The sequence below is a fragment of the Oncorhynchus keta genome, chromosome 7 (assembly GCF_023373465.1).
Source record: "Oncorhynchus keta strain PuntledgeMale-10-30-2019 chromosome 7, Oket_V2, whole genome shotgun sequence".
NCBI classification, from domain to species: domain Eukaryota; kingdom Metazoa; phylum Chordata; class Actinopteri; order Salmoniformes; family Salmonidae; genus Oncorhynchus; species Oncorhynchus keta.
In genome coordinates, this window is record NC_068427.1 from 32,773,505 (window position 1) to 32,793,227 (window position 19,723).

Here is a 19,723-nt window from a genome sequence, read left to right on the forward strand (position 1 = left end):
TGTGAAACCAACTATATCTGGGCCTGTCTTTTGTTTATACATTGTATATGTTGTTTACAGGGGAATATGAAGAATACATGAAGAAACATGAAATTACCTATAATACTGAATTGACTACGGTGCAGGCGAATGTTTCCCCTGTTGTGAGCGAATATGACGACCAGAAGTACATCCAGAGAATGGCACAGATGCAAAGCTTTGTTAGAACTCAGGTATTTGGATTAATTTAAAAAAACTACACACTAACCTGGGTACCAATCTGTTTGACACGGAGTACAATGAGTGGAATGTTAGCACAAATCGACTGGTACCCAGGCTAGCAGTGCGCTATCATTGTGACGTTATCGTATTTGATTTGTTCTCAGCCACTTGTTTTGAGACAAGACATGCTTTATTCCAATGTGTTTTTAAAGGAACTCCAGATTTCTTCATTTGAGGAGAGGATTATCCACGAGATTGAGATCCGCATCCTGCAGATTACATACCAACAAATTGTGACTGAGGATCGGGAAGAGATGGTGACTTGTGCAGACCGTGAGGCTGTACAGTCAGCCTTTGCCACTCCAGTTAAAAACTACAGCATCATGGAAGGAATGGGGGTCACTTTCCACTGCAAAATGGCAGGAACTCCACTACCCAAGGTAGTAAAGAAACCATGTATTTTTATTTGATACAAAGTGTCCATTCCACTTAATTTAAAATGTTGTACATTTTATATAGTCATCAAGTTTTTATTGTCTCTCAAAAGATCGTATGGTACAAAGATGGCAAGCGTATCCATCATGGCGGCCGTTACCAGATGGAGAGTCTTCAGGATGGTAGAGCCAGCCTACGTCTTCCTGTGGTGCTGCCAGAAGATGAAGGTGTTTACACAGCATTAGCCAGCAACATGAAGGGAAATTCTGTGAGCTCTGGGAAACTGTATGTGGAGCCCACTGCCATTGCAGTAGCTCAGTGTTACACACCTGAACCTCAGGCAATGCAGAGAATGAGGTGAGATTTTTATTACCAAATGTATTTTAATGTATATTTGTTTTAACATCATAAAAACATGCCAAGTATCACTGATTTTTGTATTTATTTGCTCAGGTCTCAGTCCCCAAGATCTCTGAGTCGTTCTCCCGGACGCTCTACAAGCCGCTCTCCCGGGCCTTTTCCCGGACGCTCTACAAGCCGCTCTCCTGCCCGTTCTCCTGCAAGTAGGCTTGATGACACTGATGAGAGTCAGCTTGAGAGACTGTACAAGCCTGTGTTTGTCTTGAAGCCACAGTCATTCAAGTGTGCTGAAGGGCAGACTGCCAGATTTGACCTGAAAGTAGTTGGTAGACCCATGCCAGACACTTTCTGGTTCCACAATGGTAAGTGATGTGAAAACATGATACATCGTCTAGGATATGTTTTATAAAATAAATATTAGAACTATTATTCCTTTCTTTGTTCTTTTCAGGACACCAAGTTGTCAATGATTACACCCACAAGATAGTGGTGAAGGAAGATGGAACTCAGTCACTGATTGTGGTTCCAGCCATGCCCCATGACTCTGGAGAGTGGACGGTAGTTGCTCAAAACAGAGCTGGGAAAAGCTCTGTGTCCATAACACTTACAGTTGATGGTAAGATCTTTGTATTGTATCTGGTATACTCATTCCTCATTTTAAAGCAAAAAAACAATTGTCAGTTTGTATTGATACATAATAAACCAGGGCTTTTCAATGTAGGTCCTGGAGGGTCGAAACACTTCTGTTTTTCATCCTCTCCTTGCAGCCCTCCAGGGGCACAATTGAAAAGCCCTGTCATATACAGTGCATTCGAAAATAATTCAGATCCCTTGACTTTTTCCACATTCTCTTACATTACAGCCTTGTTCTAAAATTGAATAAATAAGACATTTTCCTCATCAATTTACACACAATACCCCATAATGACAAAGCGAAAACAGGTTTTTAGAATTTATTGTAAATGTATAAATTTTTTTTTAAGTATTCAGACATTTTTCTGTGAGACTCAAAATTGAACTCAGGGTGAATCCTGTCTCCTTTGGTCATCCTTGAGATGTTTTTACAACTTGACTGGAGTCCACCTATGGTAAATTCAACTGATTGGACATGATTTGGAAAGACACACCTGTTTATATAAGGTCCCACAGTTGACAGGGCATGTCATAGCAAAGACCAAGGATTTGTCTGTAGAGCTCTGAGACCGGATTGTGTCAAGGCACAGATCTGGGGAAGGGTACCAAAAAATGTCTGCAGCATTGAAGGTCCCCAAGGACAGAGTAGCCTCCATCAATCTCAAATGGAAGAAGTTTGGAACCACCAAGACTCTTCCTAGAGCTGGCCACCCGGCCAAACTGAGCAATCGGTGGAGAAGGGCCTTGGTCAGGGACGTTACCAAAAACTCGATGGTCGCTCTGACATGGCTCCAAAGTTCCTCTATGAAGATGGGAGAATTTTCCAGAAGGACAGCCATCTCTGCTCCACTCCACCAATCAGGCCTTTATGGTAGAGTGGCCAGACAGAAGCCACTCCTCAGTAAAAGGCACATGACAGCCTACTTGGAGTTTGCCAAAAGACACCTAAAGAAAGAAAGAAAGAAGATTCTCTGTTCTGATGTAACCAAGATTGAACTCTTTGGCCTGAATGCCAAGCGTTACGTCTGGAGGAAACCTGGCACCATCCCTACTGTGAAGCATGGTAGTGACAGCATCATGCTGTGGGGATGTTTTTCAGCTGCAGGGACTGGGAGACTAGTCAGGATAGAGGGAAAGATAAACAGAGCAAAATACAGAGAGATCCTTGATGAAAACTTGCTCCAGAGTACTAAGGACCTCAGACTGGGGTGAAGGTTCACCTTCCAACAGGACAACGGCCCTAAGCACACAGCCAAGACAACGCAGGAGTGGCTTCCTTGAGTGGCCCAACAAGAGCCGAACTTGAACCTGATCGAACATCTCTGCAGAGACCTGAAAATAGGTGTGCAGCGTCACTCCCCATCCAACCTGACAAAGCTTGAGAGGATCTGCAGAAATGAATGGGAGAAACTCTCCAAATGCAGGTGTGCCAAGGTTATAGTGTCATAACTAAGAAAGCTTGAGGCTGTAATCGCTGCCAAAGGTGATTCAACAAAGTATTTTATTTTTTAATTTTTTATTTCACCTTTATTTAACCAGGTAGGCTAGTTGAGAACAAGTTCTCATTTGCAACTGCGACCTGGCCAATATAAAGCATAGCAGTGTGAACAGACAACACAGAGTTACACATGGAGTAAACAATTAACAAGTCAATAACACAGTAGAAAAAAAGGGAGTCTATATACAATGTGTGCAAAAGGCATGAGGAGGTAGGCGAATAATTACAATTTTGCAGATTAACACTGGAGTGATAAATGATCAGATGGTCATGTACAGGTAGAGATATTGGTGTGCAAAAGAGCAGAAAAGTAAATAAATAAAAACAGTGTGGGGATGAGGTAGGTGAAAATGGGTGGGCTATTTACCAATAGACTATGTACAGCTGCAGCGATCAGTTAGCTGCTCAGATAGCTGATGTTTGAAGTTGGTGAGGGAGATAAAAGTCTCCAACTTCAGCGATTTTTGCAATTCATTCCAGTCACAGGCAGCAGAGTACTGGAATGAAAGGCGGCCAAATGAGGTGTTGGCTTTAGGGATGACCAGTGAGATACACCTGCTGGAGCGCGTGCTATGGATGGGTGTTGCCATCGTGACCAGTGAACTGAGATAAGGCGGAGCTTTACCTAGCATGGACTTGTCGATGACCTGGAGCCAGTGGGTCTGGCGACGAATATGTAGCGAGGGCCAGCCGACTAGAGCATACAAGTCGCAGTGGTGGGTGGTATAAGGTGCTTTAGTGACAAAATGGATGGCACTGTGATAAACTGCATCCAGTTTGCTGAGTAGAGTGTTGGAAGCAATTTTGTAGATGACATCGCCGAAGTCGAGGATCGGTAGGATAGTCAGTTTTACTAGGGTAAACTTGGCGGCGTGAGTGAAGGAGGCTTTGTTGCGGAATAGAAAGCCGACTCTTGATTTGATTTTCGATTGGAGATGTTTGATATGAGTCTGGAAGGAGAGTTTGCAGTTACTTTTAAAGAATGACCAGGCATCCTCAACTGACGGGATGAGGTCAATGTCCTTCCAGGATACCCGGGCCAGGTCGATTAGAAAGGCCTGCTCACAGAAGTGTTTTAGGGAGCGTTTGACAGTGATGAGGGGTGGTCGTTTGACTGCGGCTCCGTAGCGGATACAGGCAATGAGGCAGTGATCGCTGAGATCCTGGTTGAAGACAGCGGAGGTGTATTTGGAAGGCCAGTTGGTCAGGATGACGTCTATGAGGGTGCCCTTGCTTACAGAGTTAGGGTTGTACCTGGTGGGTTCCTTGATGATTTGTGTGAGATTGAGGGCATCTAGCTTAGATTGTAGGACTGCCGGGGTGTTAAGCATATCCCAGTTTAGGTCACCTAACAGAACAAACTCTGAAGCTAGATGGGGGGCGATCAATTCACAAATGGTGTCCAGGGCACAGCTGGGAGCTGAGGGGGGTCGGTAGCAGGCGGCAACAGTGAGAGACATTTCTGGAGAGAGTAATTTTCAAAATTAGTAATTCGAACTGTTTGGGTATGGACCTGGAAAGTATGACATTACTTTGCAGGCTAACTCCTCCCCCTTCAGCAGTTCTATCTTGACGGAAGATGTTATAGTTGGGTATGGAAATCTCTGAATTTTTGGTGGCCTTCCTGAGCCAGGATTCAGACACGGCAAGGACATCAGGGTTAGCAGAGTGTGCTAAAGCAGTGAGTAAAACAAACTTAGGGATGAGGCTTCTGATGTTGACATGCATGAAACCAAGGCTTTTTCGATCACAGAAGTGAACAAATGAGGGTGCCTGGGGACATGCAAGGCCTGGGTTTACCTACACATCACCCGCGGAACAGAGAAGGAGTAGTATGAGGGTGCGGCTAAAGGCTATCAAAACTGGTCGCCTAGAGCGTTGGGGACAGTGAATAAGAGGAGCAGGTTTCTGGGCATGGTAGAATATATTCAGGGCATAATGCGCAGACAGGGGTATGGTGGGGTGCGGGTACAGCGGAGGTAAGCCCAGGCACTGGGTGATGATGAGAGAGGTTGTATCTCTGGACATGCTGGTTGTAATGGATGAGGTCACTGCATGTGTGGGAGGTGGGACAAAGGAGGTATCAGGGGTATGAAGAGTGGAACTAGGGGCTCCATTGTGAACTAAAACAATGATAACTAACCTGAGCAACAGTATACAAGGCATATTGACATTTGAGAGAGACATACAGCGAAGCATACAGTAATCACAGGTGTTGAATTGGGAAAGCTAGCTAAAACAGTAGGTGAGACAACAACAGCTAATCAGCTAGCACAACAACAGCAGGTAAAATGGCGTTGACTAGGAAACGGGGCCGACAGATAAAACAAACAAGCAGAATGGAGTACCGTGATTAATGGACAGTCCAGCGTGCATCAGCTATGTAGCCAAGTGATCAGTGTCCAGGGGGCAGCGGTGGATGGGGCAGGGAAGCTGGACTGGCGAGTGTTATCCAGGTTAAAAAACTAACAATGACTAAATAGCTTGTAGCTAGTTAGCTGGTTAGCTTCTGGAGGTTCTTGAGTGTGTTCTAAAAATTAAAAATAATAGCGATTCCATATCACATTGGGTGAGGCAAGTTTACGGAAGGTATAAACAAATAAAAAATCGGAAGGAGATAGAAAGTACATATGGGTCCAGTGAGTGTTTGGGACGCGGCGATGCAGACGGTTAGCAGGCCTGTGCTAACAAGCTAACAGTTAGCAGGCCGGGGTAAACAAGGTAGCAGTTAGCGGACCAGGGCTAAACAAGCTAGCAGTTAGCAGGCCGAATTAGCAAGCAAGGAGATAGCAAGGGCTAGAGAGTTAGCCTTTGGGGGACGTCGCGATGGGGTGAGTCTGTTTATTCCTCTTCTTCGGTCTATCGATGTCATGCGGTGACATCGATAGACCGGTCGTGGGCCCGGGTATTGTAGCCCAGGAGTATGCTACGGTGGTAAGCACAGGTGCTCTGGCCGGGCTAGCTTCAAGCTAAGTGGGTGGAAACGCTAGCCAGGAGTAATCATCCAGGGTTGCGGTTTAGCTAGATAGCTAGTTGTGAAGATCCAGCTGAAAAATGTTCCGTTTGCGGTGGGAATCCGGGGATAAAAAATAAATAGGTCCATTATGCTCTGGTTAGCGTTGCGTTGTTCGAACTGGCGAGAGCTTTCCGAGCTAAAGGTTAGCTGATGACCGGTTAGCTGAAGACCGCTAGCATAGCTGGTGGTTAGCTGGCTAGCTTCAGTTGAGGGTTTCCGGTTCCGAAGTAAATATAAATACTTTATGAAAAAGTAGCTACATTGGGTGAGGCGGGTTGCAGGAGAGTATTTGGAAGCTTAGGTTTAGCAAAATGTTTTTAAAGATATGCGAAGAAAAATATGTAAAAAAATATGTAAAAATATGTAAAAACGAAAAAGAAACGATATATACAAGGGACACGATACGACAGGACAACTTACTGCTACGCCATCAAAGTACTGAGGAAATGTTCTGAATACTTATGTAAATGTGATATTTCAGTTGTAGTTTTTTTTATAAATGTGCAAACATTTATAAAAAACTGTTTTTGCTTTGTCATAATGGGATAATTTGTGTAAATTTGTGTAAATTGATCAGAAAAAAACAAAAACAAAACAAAATGTAGTAAAATTCAAGGGGTGTGAATCATTTCCGAATGCACTGAACCATTGTTGAATGATAGCATTGTTCTCATGTGTGTTTCTCCATGTACAGCCAAAGAGAACCTGGTCAGACCCCAGTTTATTGAGAAGCTGAAGAACGTCAGTGTCAAGAAAGGCACTCTGGTTGAGTTGGCTGTCAAAGCCATCGGAAACCCCCTGCCTGACATTGTTTGGCTGAAAAACAGTGACATCATCTCCCCACAGAAGCACCCAAATATTAAGTATGTGTTTTGCCCCACCTGCTATCTCAATTTGCACATGCCTATGATATACATCATGTGCACCAAATACCTCTCCAGTCCTTATAAAGATAGTAACAATATACATATCATATTACAAGACTGTACTGATTTACTAACAATGATGTCTGTTGTAGGATTGAGGGCCTCAAGGGACAAGCCAAATTCTATATCCCACAATCTGTGAGTTCTGATAGTGCCTGGTACACAGCTACAGCCATTAACAAAGCTGGAAGAGATACCACTCGCTGCAGGGTCAACATTGAAGTGGATGTTGCTGCACCTGCACCGGAGAGGAGACTCATTATCACCAAGGGAACCTACAAGGCCAAGGAAATTGCAGCTCCAGAGTTGGAATCTCTGCATCTACGTTATGGCCAAGAGCAATGGGAGGAGGCTGACCTATATGACAAGGACAAGCAGCAGAAACCGCAGTTTAAGAAGAAGCTGACTTCCGTCAGGCTGAAGCATTCTGGTGCTGTCCACTTTGAATGCAGACTGACCCCTATTGGTGATCCCACTATGGTTGTTGAGTGGTTACTTGATGGCAAACCCCTTGCAGCTGCTAACAGATTGCGCATGGTTAATGAATTTGGCTACTGTAGTCTTGACTTTGAAGTTGCCTATGCCAGAGACAGTGGTGTTATCACCTGCAGAGCCACTAACAAATTTGGAGTTGACCAGACCTCAGCTACACTCATTGTAAAGGATGAGAAGAGCCTTGTTGTGGAGGGCAAGAGGGAAATATACAGAATTGATGAGATGGAGCGCATGGCTCACGAAGGAGGTCCTTCTGGAGTCACTGCAGATGAGTATTCAGAAAAGTCAAAGCCTGAAATTGTCCTTCTTCCCGAGCCAGCAAGAGTGTTGGAAGGTGACATTGCAAGATTCCGTTGCAGAGTGATTGGTTATCCTACACCTAAGGTCAACTGGTACCTCAATGAGCAGCTCATTCGCAAGAGCAAGAGAATGAGACTTCGCTATGATGGCATTTACTATCTTGAGATTATCGATATCAAGTTATATGATGCAGGATATGTCAAAGTGGTAGCAGAGAACCCTGAGGGCACAGCTGAGCATCTGGTGAAGATAGAGATCACACAGAAAGAGGACTTCAGATCTATTCTCCGTCGCATTCCTGAACCAAAGGCACATGACACTACTGAACAAGGAAGAATTAGCTTTGAAGTTGTGAAGGTTGACAGACCTGCTGATGCCCAGCCAAAGGAACTTGTCAAACTGAGGAAGACTGAAAGAGTCATTCATGAGAAGTCCACAGAGGAGACAGATGAGTTGAAGAGTAAATTTAAGCGCAGGACAGAGGAAGGTTATTATGAAGCCATCACTGCTGTGGAGCTCAAGTCCAGAAGAAAGGATGAGTCCTATGAGGACATGCTTAGGAAGAGGAAGGAAGAACTGCTTCACCATCAGAAACTGTTGTCTGAGGCTAAGAACAAGAAAGACTTGGAGGAGGGAAAACTAACCATCCCCACAATCAAACCAGAGAAAGTACAGCTCTCTCCCAGCATGGAAGCTCCAAAGATCTTGGAGCGCATTGCAAGCCAGACTGTGTCTCAGACCGAGGAAGTTCGCTTCAGAGTCAGAGTTGTTGGCAAACCGGAACCTGAGTGCCAGTGGTTCAAGAATGGAATCCTACTGGAGAAGACAGATCGTATTTACTGGTTCTGGCCTGAAGACCACGTATGTGACTTAGTGGTCAGAGATGTCACAGCAGAAGACTCTGCTAGCATCATGGTCAAAGCCATAAACATTGCTGGAGAGGCTTCAAGCCAGGCATTCCTGCTGGTGCAAGGTAAATTATCTATTTCAATGCATATGAAGCTTGTATTCTACAAATAGTTAAAAGTTGTATGTCATTTTGTATAAAGAAATATAGAAAACTGTTCTGTCTACCTTAAAAAATCATATTAAATGTGTCTTTCCTTTGTTTCACTTTAACCACGACAGTTATTACCTTTGCTCAACAACTAGAGGATGTGGAAGCTAAAGAGGACACCATGGTGACCTTTGAGTGTGAGACCAGTGAGCCTTTTGTCAAAGTCAAATGGCTGAAGAACAATGCAGAGATTTTCTCTGGAGACAAATACAGGATGCACTCAGACAGAAAGGTTCATTTCCTTTCTGTACTGACCATCAACATGAAGGACGATGCAGAATACAGTTGTGCTGTTATTGAAGATGACCACATCAGGACCACTGCCAGACTCAATGTGGAAGGTTGGCAGTTTTTCTTACTATACTATATCACTTTCACGGACTTCAACAGTTATTTTCAAATGTGGAAATAGGGACGTTGGAATGCGTTAATTATAGAACAGTAACTGTGAAACTGTTTAACTTAAAATGTTCCTATCGTGCAGGTGCTTCACTGTCAATCGTGAAGAGGCTGGAGAACATTGAAGTGCCTGAGACCTACACTGGGGAGTTTGAGGTAGAATTGTCGCGAGAGGATGCTGAAGGTACATGGTACTTCAATGACAGGGAAATCACGCCCAGCAGCAAATATGTTACCTCCTCCTGTCGTGGACGCCATACCTTGTCTGTCAAAGACATCAAGAAAGAAGATCAGGGAAAATATACATTCAAAATGTACGATATGCAGACCAGTGCCTCCCTGAAGATGAAACGTGAGTTGTGACTTTGTTATTAGAGTGGTTAGCTTCTTCTCTTATTCTCAAGACAACCATTACTGTTGAAAAGGTGGGATGAACAGAGTAACAATGTCAATGTCTGTTCCTTCAGTGCGCCCTGTGACACTGATGCAACCCCTCACTGACCTGACAATCTGCGAGGGTGACATTGCTCAATTAGAAGTGCGATTCTCCCAGGAAAACGTTGAGGGAACATGGATGAAGAATGGCCAAGCAATCTCCGCTACAGATCGCATCCACATCGTTATCGACAAACTGGTCCACAAGCTGCTTGTTGAAAATGTGAGCAGAGATGATGCTGCAACATACTCATTCTTTGTCCCAACTCAGGATATCGCAACCTCTGGGAAGTTGAACATTCAAAGTAAGCAACTTTTATCAGTTTGACTATATTTATATTGGTATAATTATATTGTGAATCACCAGATTTTTTAAATGATATTTTTTCCGTTTTACAGCGGTTGAAATTTTGAGCCCACTCACGGATGTTACCGCAGTTGAGGGCACCAAGGCTGTTATTGAGACTAAAATCTCTGCTGCTGACGTTACCTCTGTGAAATGGTTACACAATGACAAGCTTGTGATGCCCAGCGAGAGAATCCAGATGCTTGCAAAGGGATCCAAACAGCACCTGGTATTCCACAGGACCTTCGCCTCTGATGAAGGAACCTACAAGCTATGTGTTGGCAAAGCTGACTCGAGCTGTAAACTGACTATCGAAAGTATGTTTTTTACTGTGTGTGTTGCAAGTTCATTCAGACCCCATTTATACAGACCCTATTCAACTTATTTTGTTATTTTACAGAAATTAATATTGTGAAGCATATGGAGGATCAAGTTTGCACAGAGACCCAGAATATAACATTTAAAGTCGAGGTTTCCCACCCTGGCATTGCCGCTGTGTGGACATTCAAGAAACAAGAACTCAAAGCTGGTCCAAAGCACAAGATTGAGGCCAAGGGCAAGAATTACAGCCTGACTGTTATTAACACCATGAAGGATGAAGACGGGCAATACACATTCGCTGCTGGTGAACAGACATCCAGTGCAAAGCTTACTGTGTCAGGTATGTTTAACGTCTTCACGATATTGTACATAAACTCCTTCTGAAAAGATCCATTGATTTCCATTGCACTGACTCAAAGTTGTCTGCTGAGTTGGAAACGATTAGGGTGTTTTCACATATAGTCATTTTTAAAAGAACCAATCTCAGTCCTCTTTAAAGTGATCTCTGGAGTAAAACATGCCAACATTCCTTCAATGCACTCTAGGTTTTTACTAAATGCAGGAAAAGCCATTCCATCAGAATGTGTTATCGCACAGCTAGATACATTTTGGAAGCTAATATAATGCATTTAGTTACAAAATAAGACATAATAATTGTAATCAGAAGATAGATACTATTACCATGTAAATATTATTGATAACATAATAAATAGCAGCAGAATAAATGCAGATGAAATAATGCTGTAATTTAAAATTGTACACCCAATGTAAGCTACTAACCCTTTAAGAAGAAGAATTGATTTTGTACCCTGTTGTGATTCTCAACAAATATGTTGATGTGTTCTCACACTATTCAACCCCCACAATCAAATAAACAGTTTATGAAGCTCTCTTAGCCTATAGGTCACATATTGCAAACAAATATTCGTAACTAAAAATACCACACATATTTAGGAAATTCTGTGCATCCTTGACAATTCACCATTATTTAACCAGGTAGGCCAGTTGAGAACAAGTTCTCATTTACAACTGCGACCTGGCCAAGATAAAGCAAAGCAGTGTGACAAAAACAACAACACAGAGTTACACATGGAATAAATAAACGTACAGTCAATAACACAATAGAAAAATCTATGTACAGTGTGTGCAAATATAGAAGATTAGGGAGGTAAGTCAATAAATAGGCCATGGAGGCGAAATAATTACAATTTAGCATTAACACTGGAGTGATAGATGTGCAGATGATGATGTGCAAGTAGAGATACTGGGGTGCAACAGAGCAAGAGGATAAGTAACAATATGGGGATGAGGTAGTTGGGTGTGCTATTTACAGATTGGCTGTGTACATGTACAGTGATCGGTAAGCTGCTCTGACAGCTGATGCTTAAAGTTAGAGAGGGAGATACAAGACTCCAGCTTCAGTGATTTTTGCAATTCGTTCCAGTAATTGGCAGCAGAGAACTGGAAGGAAAGGCGGCCAAAGGAAGTGTTGGCTTTGGGGGTGACCAGTGAAATATATGGGTGGGTGTTGCTATGGTGACCAGTGAGCTGAGACAAGGCGGGGCTTTATCTAGCATAGACTTATAGATAACCTGGAGCCAGTGGGTTTGGTGATGAATATGTAGTGAGGGCCAGGCCACGAGAGCATACAGGTCGCAGTGGTGGGTAGTATATGAGGCTTTGGTGACAAAACGGATGGCACCAAGTGATCTAGCTGAGTTTTCATTGGGTCCAGTGAGTAGCTAGGCGAGCTGGAGACACGGCAATTCAGACAGCTAGCGGGCCGGGGCTAGCAGAAGGGCCTTCGGGGGATGTCGCAACGGAAGAGCCTGTTGAAACCCCCTCGGACGGTTACGTCGACAGACCAGTCGTGATGGATCGGCGGGGCTCCATGTCGGCAGTAAAAGGGTCCAGGCCAATTGGCAAAACAGGTATTGTAGCCCAAGAATTGGCTGATGGACCTCTCTAGCTAGCCGGGAGATGGGCCGAGCTCGAGGCTAGCTCCAGGCTAACTGGTGCTTGCTTCGGGACAGAGACGTTAGCCAGGAGTAGCCACTAGCCATGATAGCAGCTAACTAGCTGTGATGATCCAGTGTAAAGGTTCAGAGCTTGCGGTAGGAATCTGGAGATGAAGAGATGTGGTAGAAGAAAAGCAGTCCGATATGCTCTGGGTTGATATCGCGCTGTGCAAACTGTCAGGAATTGGCCGAGCTGAGGCTGGCTGATGTCCGAGTTAACGGTGATGACTGATAGCAGTGGCTAACTGACTACTAGCTAGTAGCTAGTTAGCTGGCTAGCTTCTGATGGGGGTTCCGGTTCTAAAGTGTAAAAATAGCAGATCCGTACCACATTGGGTGAGGCGGGTTATAGGAGAGTATGTTCAGTCCGTAGATGGAAATTGAGATTAAAATATACCCTGCTCAAAAAAATAAAGGGAACACTAAAATAACACATCCTAGATCTGAATGAATGAAATATTCTTATGAAATACTTTTTTCTTTACATAGTTGAATGTGCTGACAACAAAATCACACAAAAATTATCAATGGAAATCAAATTTATCATCCCATGGAGGTCTGGATTTGGAATCACACTCAAAATTAAAGTGGAAAACTACACTACAGGCTGATCCAACTTTGATGTAATGTCCTTAAAACAAGTTAAAATGAGGCGCAGTAGTGTGTGTGGCTTCCACGTGCCTGTATGACCTCCCTACAACGCCTGGGCATGCTCCTGATGAGGTGGCGGATGGTCTCCTGAGGGATCTCCTCCCAGACCTGGACTAAAGCATCCGCCAACTCCTGGACAGTCTGTGGTGCAACGTGGCATTGGTGGATGGAGCGAGTATGACCTCCCACGCCTGGGCATGCTCCTGATGGTGGCGGAAGGGATCTCCTCCCAGACCTGGACTAAACATCCGCCAACTCCTGGACAGTCTGTGGTGCAGCGTGGCATGATGTCCCAGATGTGCTCAATTGGATTCAGGTCTGGGGAACGGGCGGGCCAGTCCATAGCATCAATGCCTTCCTCTTGCAGGAACTGCTGACACACTCCAGCCACATGAGGTCTAGCATTGTCTTGCATTAGGAGGAACCCAGGGCCAACCGCACCAGCACATGGTCTCACAAGGGGTCTGAGGATCTCATCTCGGTACCTAATGGCAGTCAGGCTACCTCTGGCGAGCACATGGAGGGCTGTGCGGCCCCCCAAAGAAATGCCACCCCACACCATGACTGACCGACCGCCAAACCGGTCATGCTGGAAGATGTTGCAGGCAGCAGAACATTCTCCACGGCGTCTCCAGACTGTCACGTCTGTCACATGTGCTCAGTGTGAACCTGCTATCATCTGTGAAGAGCACAGGGCGCCAGTGGCGAATTTGCCAATCTTGGTGTTCTCTGGCAAATGCCAAACGTCCTGCACGGTGTTGGGCTGTAAGCACAACCCCACTCTCATGGAGTCTGTTTCTGACCGTTTGAGCAGACACATGCACATTTGTGGCCTGCTGGAGGTAATTTTGCAGGGCTCTGGCAGTGCTCCTCCTGCTCCTCCTTGCACAAAGGCGGAAGTAGCGGTTATGCTGCTGAGTTGTTGCCCTCCTACATCTCCACATCTCCTGATGTACTGGCCTGTCTCCTGGTAGCGCCTCCATGCTCTGGACACAGCTCGCATTGATGTGTCATCCGTCTCATGCTACCACTAGAGTGAAAGCACCGCCAGCATTCAAAAGTGACCAAAACATCAGCCAGGAAGCATAGGAACTGAGAAGTGGTCTGTGGTCACCACCTGCAGAACCACTCCTTTATTGGGGGTGTCTTGCTAATTGCCTATAATTTCCACCTGTTGTCTATTCCATTTGCACAACAGCATGTGAAATTTATTGTCAATCAGTGTTGCTTCCTAAGTGGACAGTTTGATTTCACAGAAGTGTGATTGACTTGGAGTTACATTGTGTTGTTTAAGTGTTCCCTTTATTTTTTTGAGCAGTGTATATACGAAGAAAAAAATATATATACATGGGACAGGACAAGACAAACAGACGTCTGACTGCTACGCCATCTTGGATGGATATTAATCGCTAATTAATATCAACCAAAAAAAAGCACGTTTTTTCCGCGAAGCTGCGCATCATCATCTTCTCTCTTTTGTGGCACTATTGTGAGGGGTTATGGCAGGGGAAACGGTGTTGCAGCAGTCTATTGTGTGGTGTTTATGGCAGGGGAAACAGTGTTGCAGTAGTCTGTGTGTGGTGCGGGAATAATGACAAGTTAAACCTCTTATGGATAGGGGAGACACTACCGTCTCAACTGACCAATTGCTGGGGGAAATGCAGAGCGCCAGATTCAAATAAAATGCTATAAAATTCAAACTTTCATTAAATCACACATGTAAGATACTCAATTAAAGCTACACTCGTTGTGAATCCAGCCAACATGTCAGATTTTAAAAATGCTTTTCAGCGAAAGCATAAGAAGCTATTATCTGATAGCCTGCACCCATCTACACCAGCAGTAAACAAGGGAGCTGGCATAGCAGGCACTACACAAAACGCTGAAATAAAATATAAAAGATGCATTACCTTTGACGAGCTTCTTTTGTTGGCACGCCAATATGTCCCACAAACATCACAATTGGTCCTTTTGTTCGATTAATTCCGTCCATATATATCGAAAATGTCCATTTATAAAGCGTGCTTGATCTAGAAAAAAACAGCTTACAAAAACGCAACGTCACTACAAAATATTTCAAAAGTTGCCTATAAACTTTGCCAAAATATTTCAAACTACTTTTGTAATACAACATTAGGTATTTTTAAACGTTAATAATCGATCAAATTGTAGACGGGGCAATCTGTATTCAATATAGGAACGAAAAGAAACCAGCACTGCTTTTCACATCTTGCGCAACTCGCAAAAGTGTCCCCAGTTCCGAGTTGGCCTACTTCTTCATAGCACAAAGGAATAACCTCAACCATATTCCAAAGGCTGGCGACATCGTGTGGAAGTGGTAGGAACTGAAAATAGGTTCCTATTAAATATCCAATGGCAAAGACAATATAGTGAACAGAGAGCGGGAAAAATAAAAAAATCTGAACAGTTAGTCCTCGGGGTTTTGCCTGCTACATAAGTTATGTTATACTCACAGACATAATTCAAACCGTTTTAGAAAACTTCAGAGTGTTTTCTATCCATAGCTATGAATAATATGCATATCTTATATTCTTGGCATGAGTAGCAGGAAGTTGAAATTGGGCACGCTATTTATCCAAAAGTCAAAATTCTGCCCCCTAGCTTTAAACTGGGGAGCTTTGTGTTCACATTGCCCTAAAAAAGGGAACCAGACAGCGGAATTCAAGTGAACCAAACTCAGACAACCTCTCGAGATGTTCTCAGTTCGGTTTGCTTCAGGGGCTCTTTGAGGGGTCTGAGTTCCTTTGGAGTGTTCAAACTGCACAAAATATTCAGCGAACTGCACTGAGTTTACAAAAATAGCCTGAAAGGGACCAAGTCTAAAAACATCCAAAATTCCTTATTTCCATCATATTAATGATTATAACTCCACCTTTCACTACTACTTTCACTTTTAGCCTGTTATATAAAACTAAACCGTGTCTCCATGTTCCCAGGTGGTGCCATAAACAGACCACTCCAGGACGTGACTGTGGCTGAGTCTCAGACAGCTGAGCTGGAGTGTGACGTGGCCAACCCAGCTGCTGAGGGCAAGTGGCTGAAGGATGGACAACCTGTGGACTTCAGTGACAATGTCAAACATGTGAAAAATGGAGCTGTCAGACGTCTTGTTATTACCATAACTAGACCCCAGGACATCGGTGAATACACTTACCAGGTTGCAAACTCCAAGACAACAGCCATCCTGAGGGTTGAGTGTAGGTGTTAACTTTTGAGCAGAAATGTTTTGTTTGTTTTCAACTGGCATTAATATATGACTATTATATTATTACTATATGCCTGCTGTTATGTAATGTTTGTTTGATTTCATAGCTGTGAAAGTCAAGAAAACCCTGACGAACCAAACTGTCACTGAGACACAGGAGGCAGAGTTCAGTCTCGAGCTCAGCCACAAGAATGTGAAGGGCTCACAATGGATTAAGAATGGTGTAGAGATCCAACCTAGTGAGAAATATGAAATCACAATTGATGGCATGATCCACACCTTGAAGATCAAGAACTGCGACACACGTGATGAATCAGTTTATGGATTCAAACTTGGAAAACTATCTGCTAATGCCAAATTGAATGTTGAGAGTAAGTTAAAATATTAACTGTCACAAATTGATGTATACAATCAAGTATACAAATGTATCTATACTTGAGATGATTCTACTTACCCTTTGAGGTTTTTGACTCTTGTCAATCTTTTTTTCAGCAATTAAGATTGTTAAGAAGCCTAAAGATGTGACATCACTATTGGATGCCACTGCCTCTTTTGAGCTGAGCCTGTCTCATGATGACATCCCTATCAAATGGATGTTCAATAACTTTGAGCTTAAACCAAGTGAAAACATCAAAATTCTGTCTGAGAGAAAAGCTCACAAGCTGATCATCCAGAATGTGAAGACTAACAACCATGGAGAGTACACTGCTGTAGTTGGAAACCTGCAATGCAGTGCATCTTTACATGTTGAAGGTCGGTATTGCGTTTGTGATGAACAGACTAGAGTACTGGGTATATGATCGACGAATACTCTATTGATACCTTTTACGTAAATGTTGATTTAATGTGATTTTTCCAGCTCTGCGTGTCACAAAACCCATCAAGAACATTGAAGTCCCAGAGACCCAGGTGGCCACTTTTGAATGCGAAGTGTCACATTTCAATGTCCCATCCACCTGGCTGAAGAATGGAGTGGAGATAGAAATGAGTGACAAGTTCAGGATTGTGGTGCAGGGCAAACTTCACCAGCTCAAGATCATGAACACTGGCTTTGAAGACTCTGCAGAATACACCTTTGTCTGTGGAAATGACAGAGTCTCTGCCACTTTGACTATCAATGGTAAATTCACTCTTCATTATCAAGGAAGTAATCCCCAATCATATTGTCAGTATTGATCTTAACATTTTTCTTATTTCCTTAGCCATTTTGATCACCAACATGCTGGAAGACCTCAATGCACAGGAGAAAGACACCATCACATTTGAAGTGAATGTCAACTATGAGGGCATCACCTACAAGTGGCTGAAGAATGGTGTTGAGATTCGCTCCACTGACAGATGCCAGAGCCGCACCAAACACCTAACTCACTCTCTCACCATCCGAAATGTTCATTTTGGTGATGGTGCAGAGTACAAGTTTGTGGCTGGTTCTGCTGCATCATCAGCAAAGCTTTATGTTGATGGTATGTTCTTCTTTTTCTTACATTTTCTAAAACAAGGTTTTCTTTGATATTTCACAAACGTAAGTCTTATTTCTGTGCCCTCTTTGTGTTTTAGCTCGCATTATTGAATTCACCAAACATATCGGAGATATCAAGATCACAGAGAAGAAGAGGGCCACTTTTGTATGTGAGATCTCTGAGCCTAATGTACAGGTGACGTGGATGAAAGATGGACAGGAACTGGACATTTCCGAAAGGTATGTCTTATTACCAGGAATATTAGACCAGGTAGATAGTAATGGATATCATAATATTCTACAACGGGTTGGACAAAACAGGCATTGTGATTGGTTGAGACGTGTCCTAAACCATACTAAAAAAATGTTTAGCACGGGTAAACCTATGACGTAAAAATGGGAATGTTGTTTTCTGTTAATCTGAGAAATCCCTGCTCATCCACAGCCTCATCAGGTCAGCCAGACAATTCATTAACGTGATCTCATATTTTACAGGGGGTTGTACAAACGTTGCTGTTTATCTCTCAACATAGTTTCAATATTGACTTTTGATCTCTGCTCTCCAATTGACAATTAACATGTCAGGAGGAGACAGGCATCTTTTCTCAGCCAGTCGAAATCATGAATCAACATACTTTTTATGGATATACTATACAAATAAATATCAATAGAAGAACAGGTCAAATGAAATGCAGCTAATTTGGTGTTATTCTAGCTGCACGGTTTGAGATGACTGTGTTAGCCTTGGTTGGCTAGCTAGCAAGCAAGGGATTTGTCAGCCAGCATGGGTTGGCCGGTAGGGAAATCCGTGTTTCATCGCACACCAGCGACTCCTGTAGCGGGCCGGGCGCAGTGCGCGCTAACCAAGGTTTGCTAGGTGCACAGTGTTTCCTCCGACACATTGGTGCGGCTGGCTTCCAGGTTGGATGCGCGCTGTGTATCGGAGGACACATTACTTTCAACTAAAAACAATTGGATACCATGAAATTGGGAAGAAAAAGGGGGTAAAAATCCTGAAAAAAAGAAAAAAAAAAAATGTCAATAGAGAAACAGGTCAAAGACATGAAATGCAGCTATTTTGCTGACTTACCAGCTTCAGTTTGATGTGATTGCTTTAGCTGTGTAGTTGGGTAGCTCCTCTGAACAGTGTCCTGACGAGACAGCACATTTTCTATGCCAGGTGAAATCGCGCATCATAAGCTCATTGCTATGGATGTATCCAAAACAGCTTGAACAAATGCAAATACAGCTACTTTGCTGTTATTCTAGCTTCCCTGTTTACCCTGACTGTTAGCCATAGTTGGCTAGCTAGCAAGCCAGGGATAATAGCATTGCCAACCAGTGTGGCAACATAACTTTTAGAACGAACAACTGCGTCACGTCCACAGATATAGAACAAAAATATTATCTGGCAACAAAACAGCAACCACCATGTGTCAGGACTAGGCCTATATTTATGTTGAGGGATGAAATAGTAGCCAATGAATACATTTCTTAAAATAATGTTTTTTATTTCATTGGTAACCTATTGTAGAAAAGCAATTGTACACACGAGGTTGTGCTGATTCACGGTACTTGAATCTGCCTCAAACTTATCATCGCAGCACAGCCGTGCTAAAAAAGTAGTTTAGCACTCCCTCTGGTGTACAATTGCTTAGATCGAATCTTAAATATTCAATTGTATCCTAACTGTTATTTCTAAATGCCTTGACAGATACACTGTATCCACTGAGGAATTCCTGCACCGTCTAATGATCCAGTCGGTCTGCATGTCTGATGCCGGAGGGTACTCTGTAATCGCTGGTGCAAGCATGTCAAAGGCTCATCTCACCGTGGAGGGCAAAGATGTCTGCATTACAGAACCCGCTGAGAAGAAAATGACGGTGAATATAAATATCACACATTTTTATATACAGAAAGAAAAACAACCTTTTTCTTATCAATTTA

The 19,723-nt window shown here is 43.4% G+C and overlaps 1 protein-coding gene across 2 annotated transcripts in view; it reads left to right on the top strand.

The window, feature by feature from the left end:
• Positions 1-19,723, top strand: part of LOC118385847 (titin) — a 181,846-nt gene that overhangs the window by 14,716 nt on the left and 147,407 nt on the right. For both annotated transcript variants that reach the window (XM_052522661.1, XM_052522662.1), the window contains exons 14-32: positions 61-212; positions 414-641; positions 749-993; positions 1,090-1,358; positions 1,448-1,612; positions 6,838-7,006; positions 7,162-8,837; positions 8,993-9,262; positions 9,406-9,672; positions 9,788-10,060; positions 10,155-10,418; positions 10,502-10,762; positions 16,049-16,309; positions 16,425-16,688; positions 16,810-17,070; positions 17,177-17,437; positions 17,520-17,780; positions 17,875-18,016; positions 19,491-19,659. In XM_052522661.1, the coding sequence (XP_052378621.1) occupies positions 61-212; positions 414-641; positions 749-993; positions 1,090-1,358; positions 1,448-1,612; positions 6,838-7,006; positions 7,162-8,837; positions 8,993-9,262; positions 9,406-9,672; positions 9,788-10,060; positions 10,155-10,418; positions 10,502-10,762; positions 16,049-16,309; positions 16,425-16,688; positions 16,810-17,070; positions 17,177-17,437; positions 17,520-17,780; positions 17,875-18,016; positions 19,491-19,659 (5,858 nt within the window). The remainder of the gene's footprint in view (positions 1-60; positions 213-413; positions 642-748; positions 994-1,089; positions 1,359-1,447; positions 1,613-6,837; positions 7,007-7,161; positions 8,838-8,992; positions 9,263-9,405; positions 9,673-9,787; positions 10,061-10,154; positions 10,419-10,501; positions 10,763-16,048; positions 16,310-16,424; positions 16,689-16,809; positions 17,071-17,176; positions 17,438-17,519; positions 17,781-17,874; positions 18,017-19,490; positions 19,660-19,723) is intronic.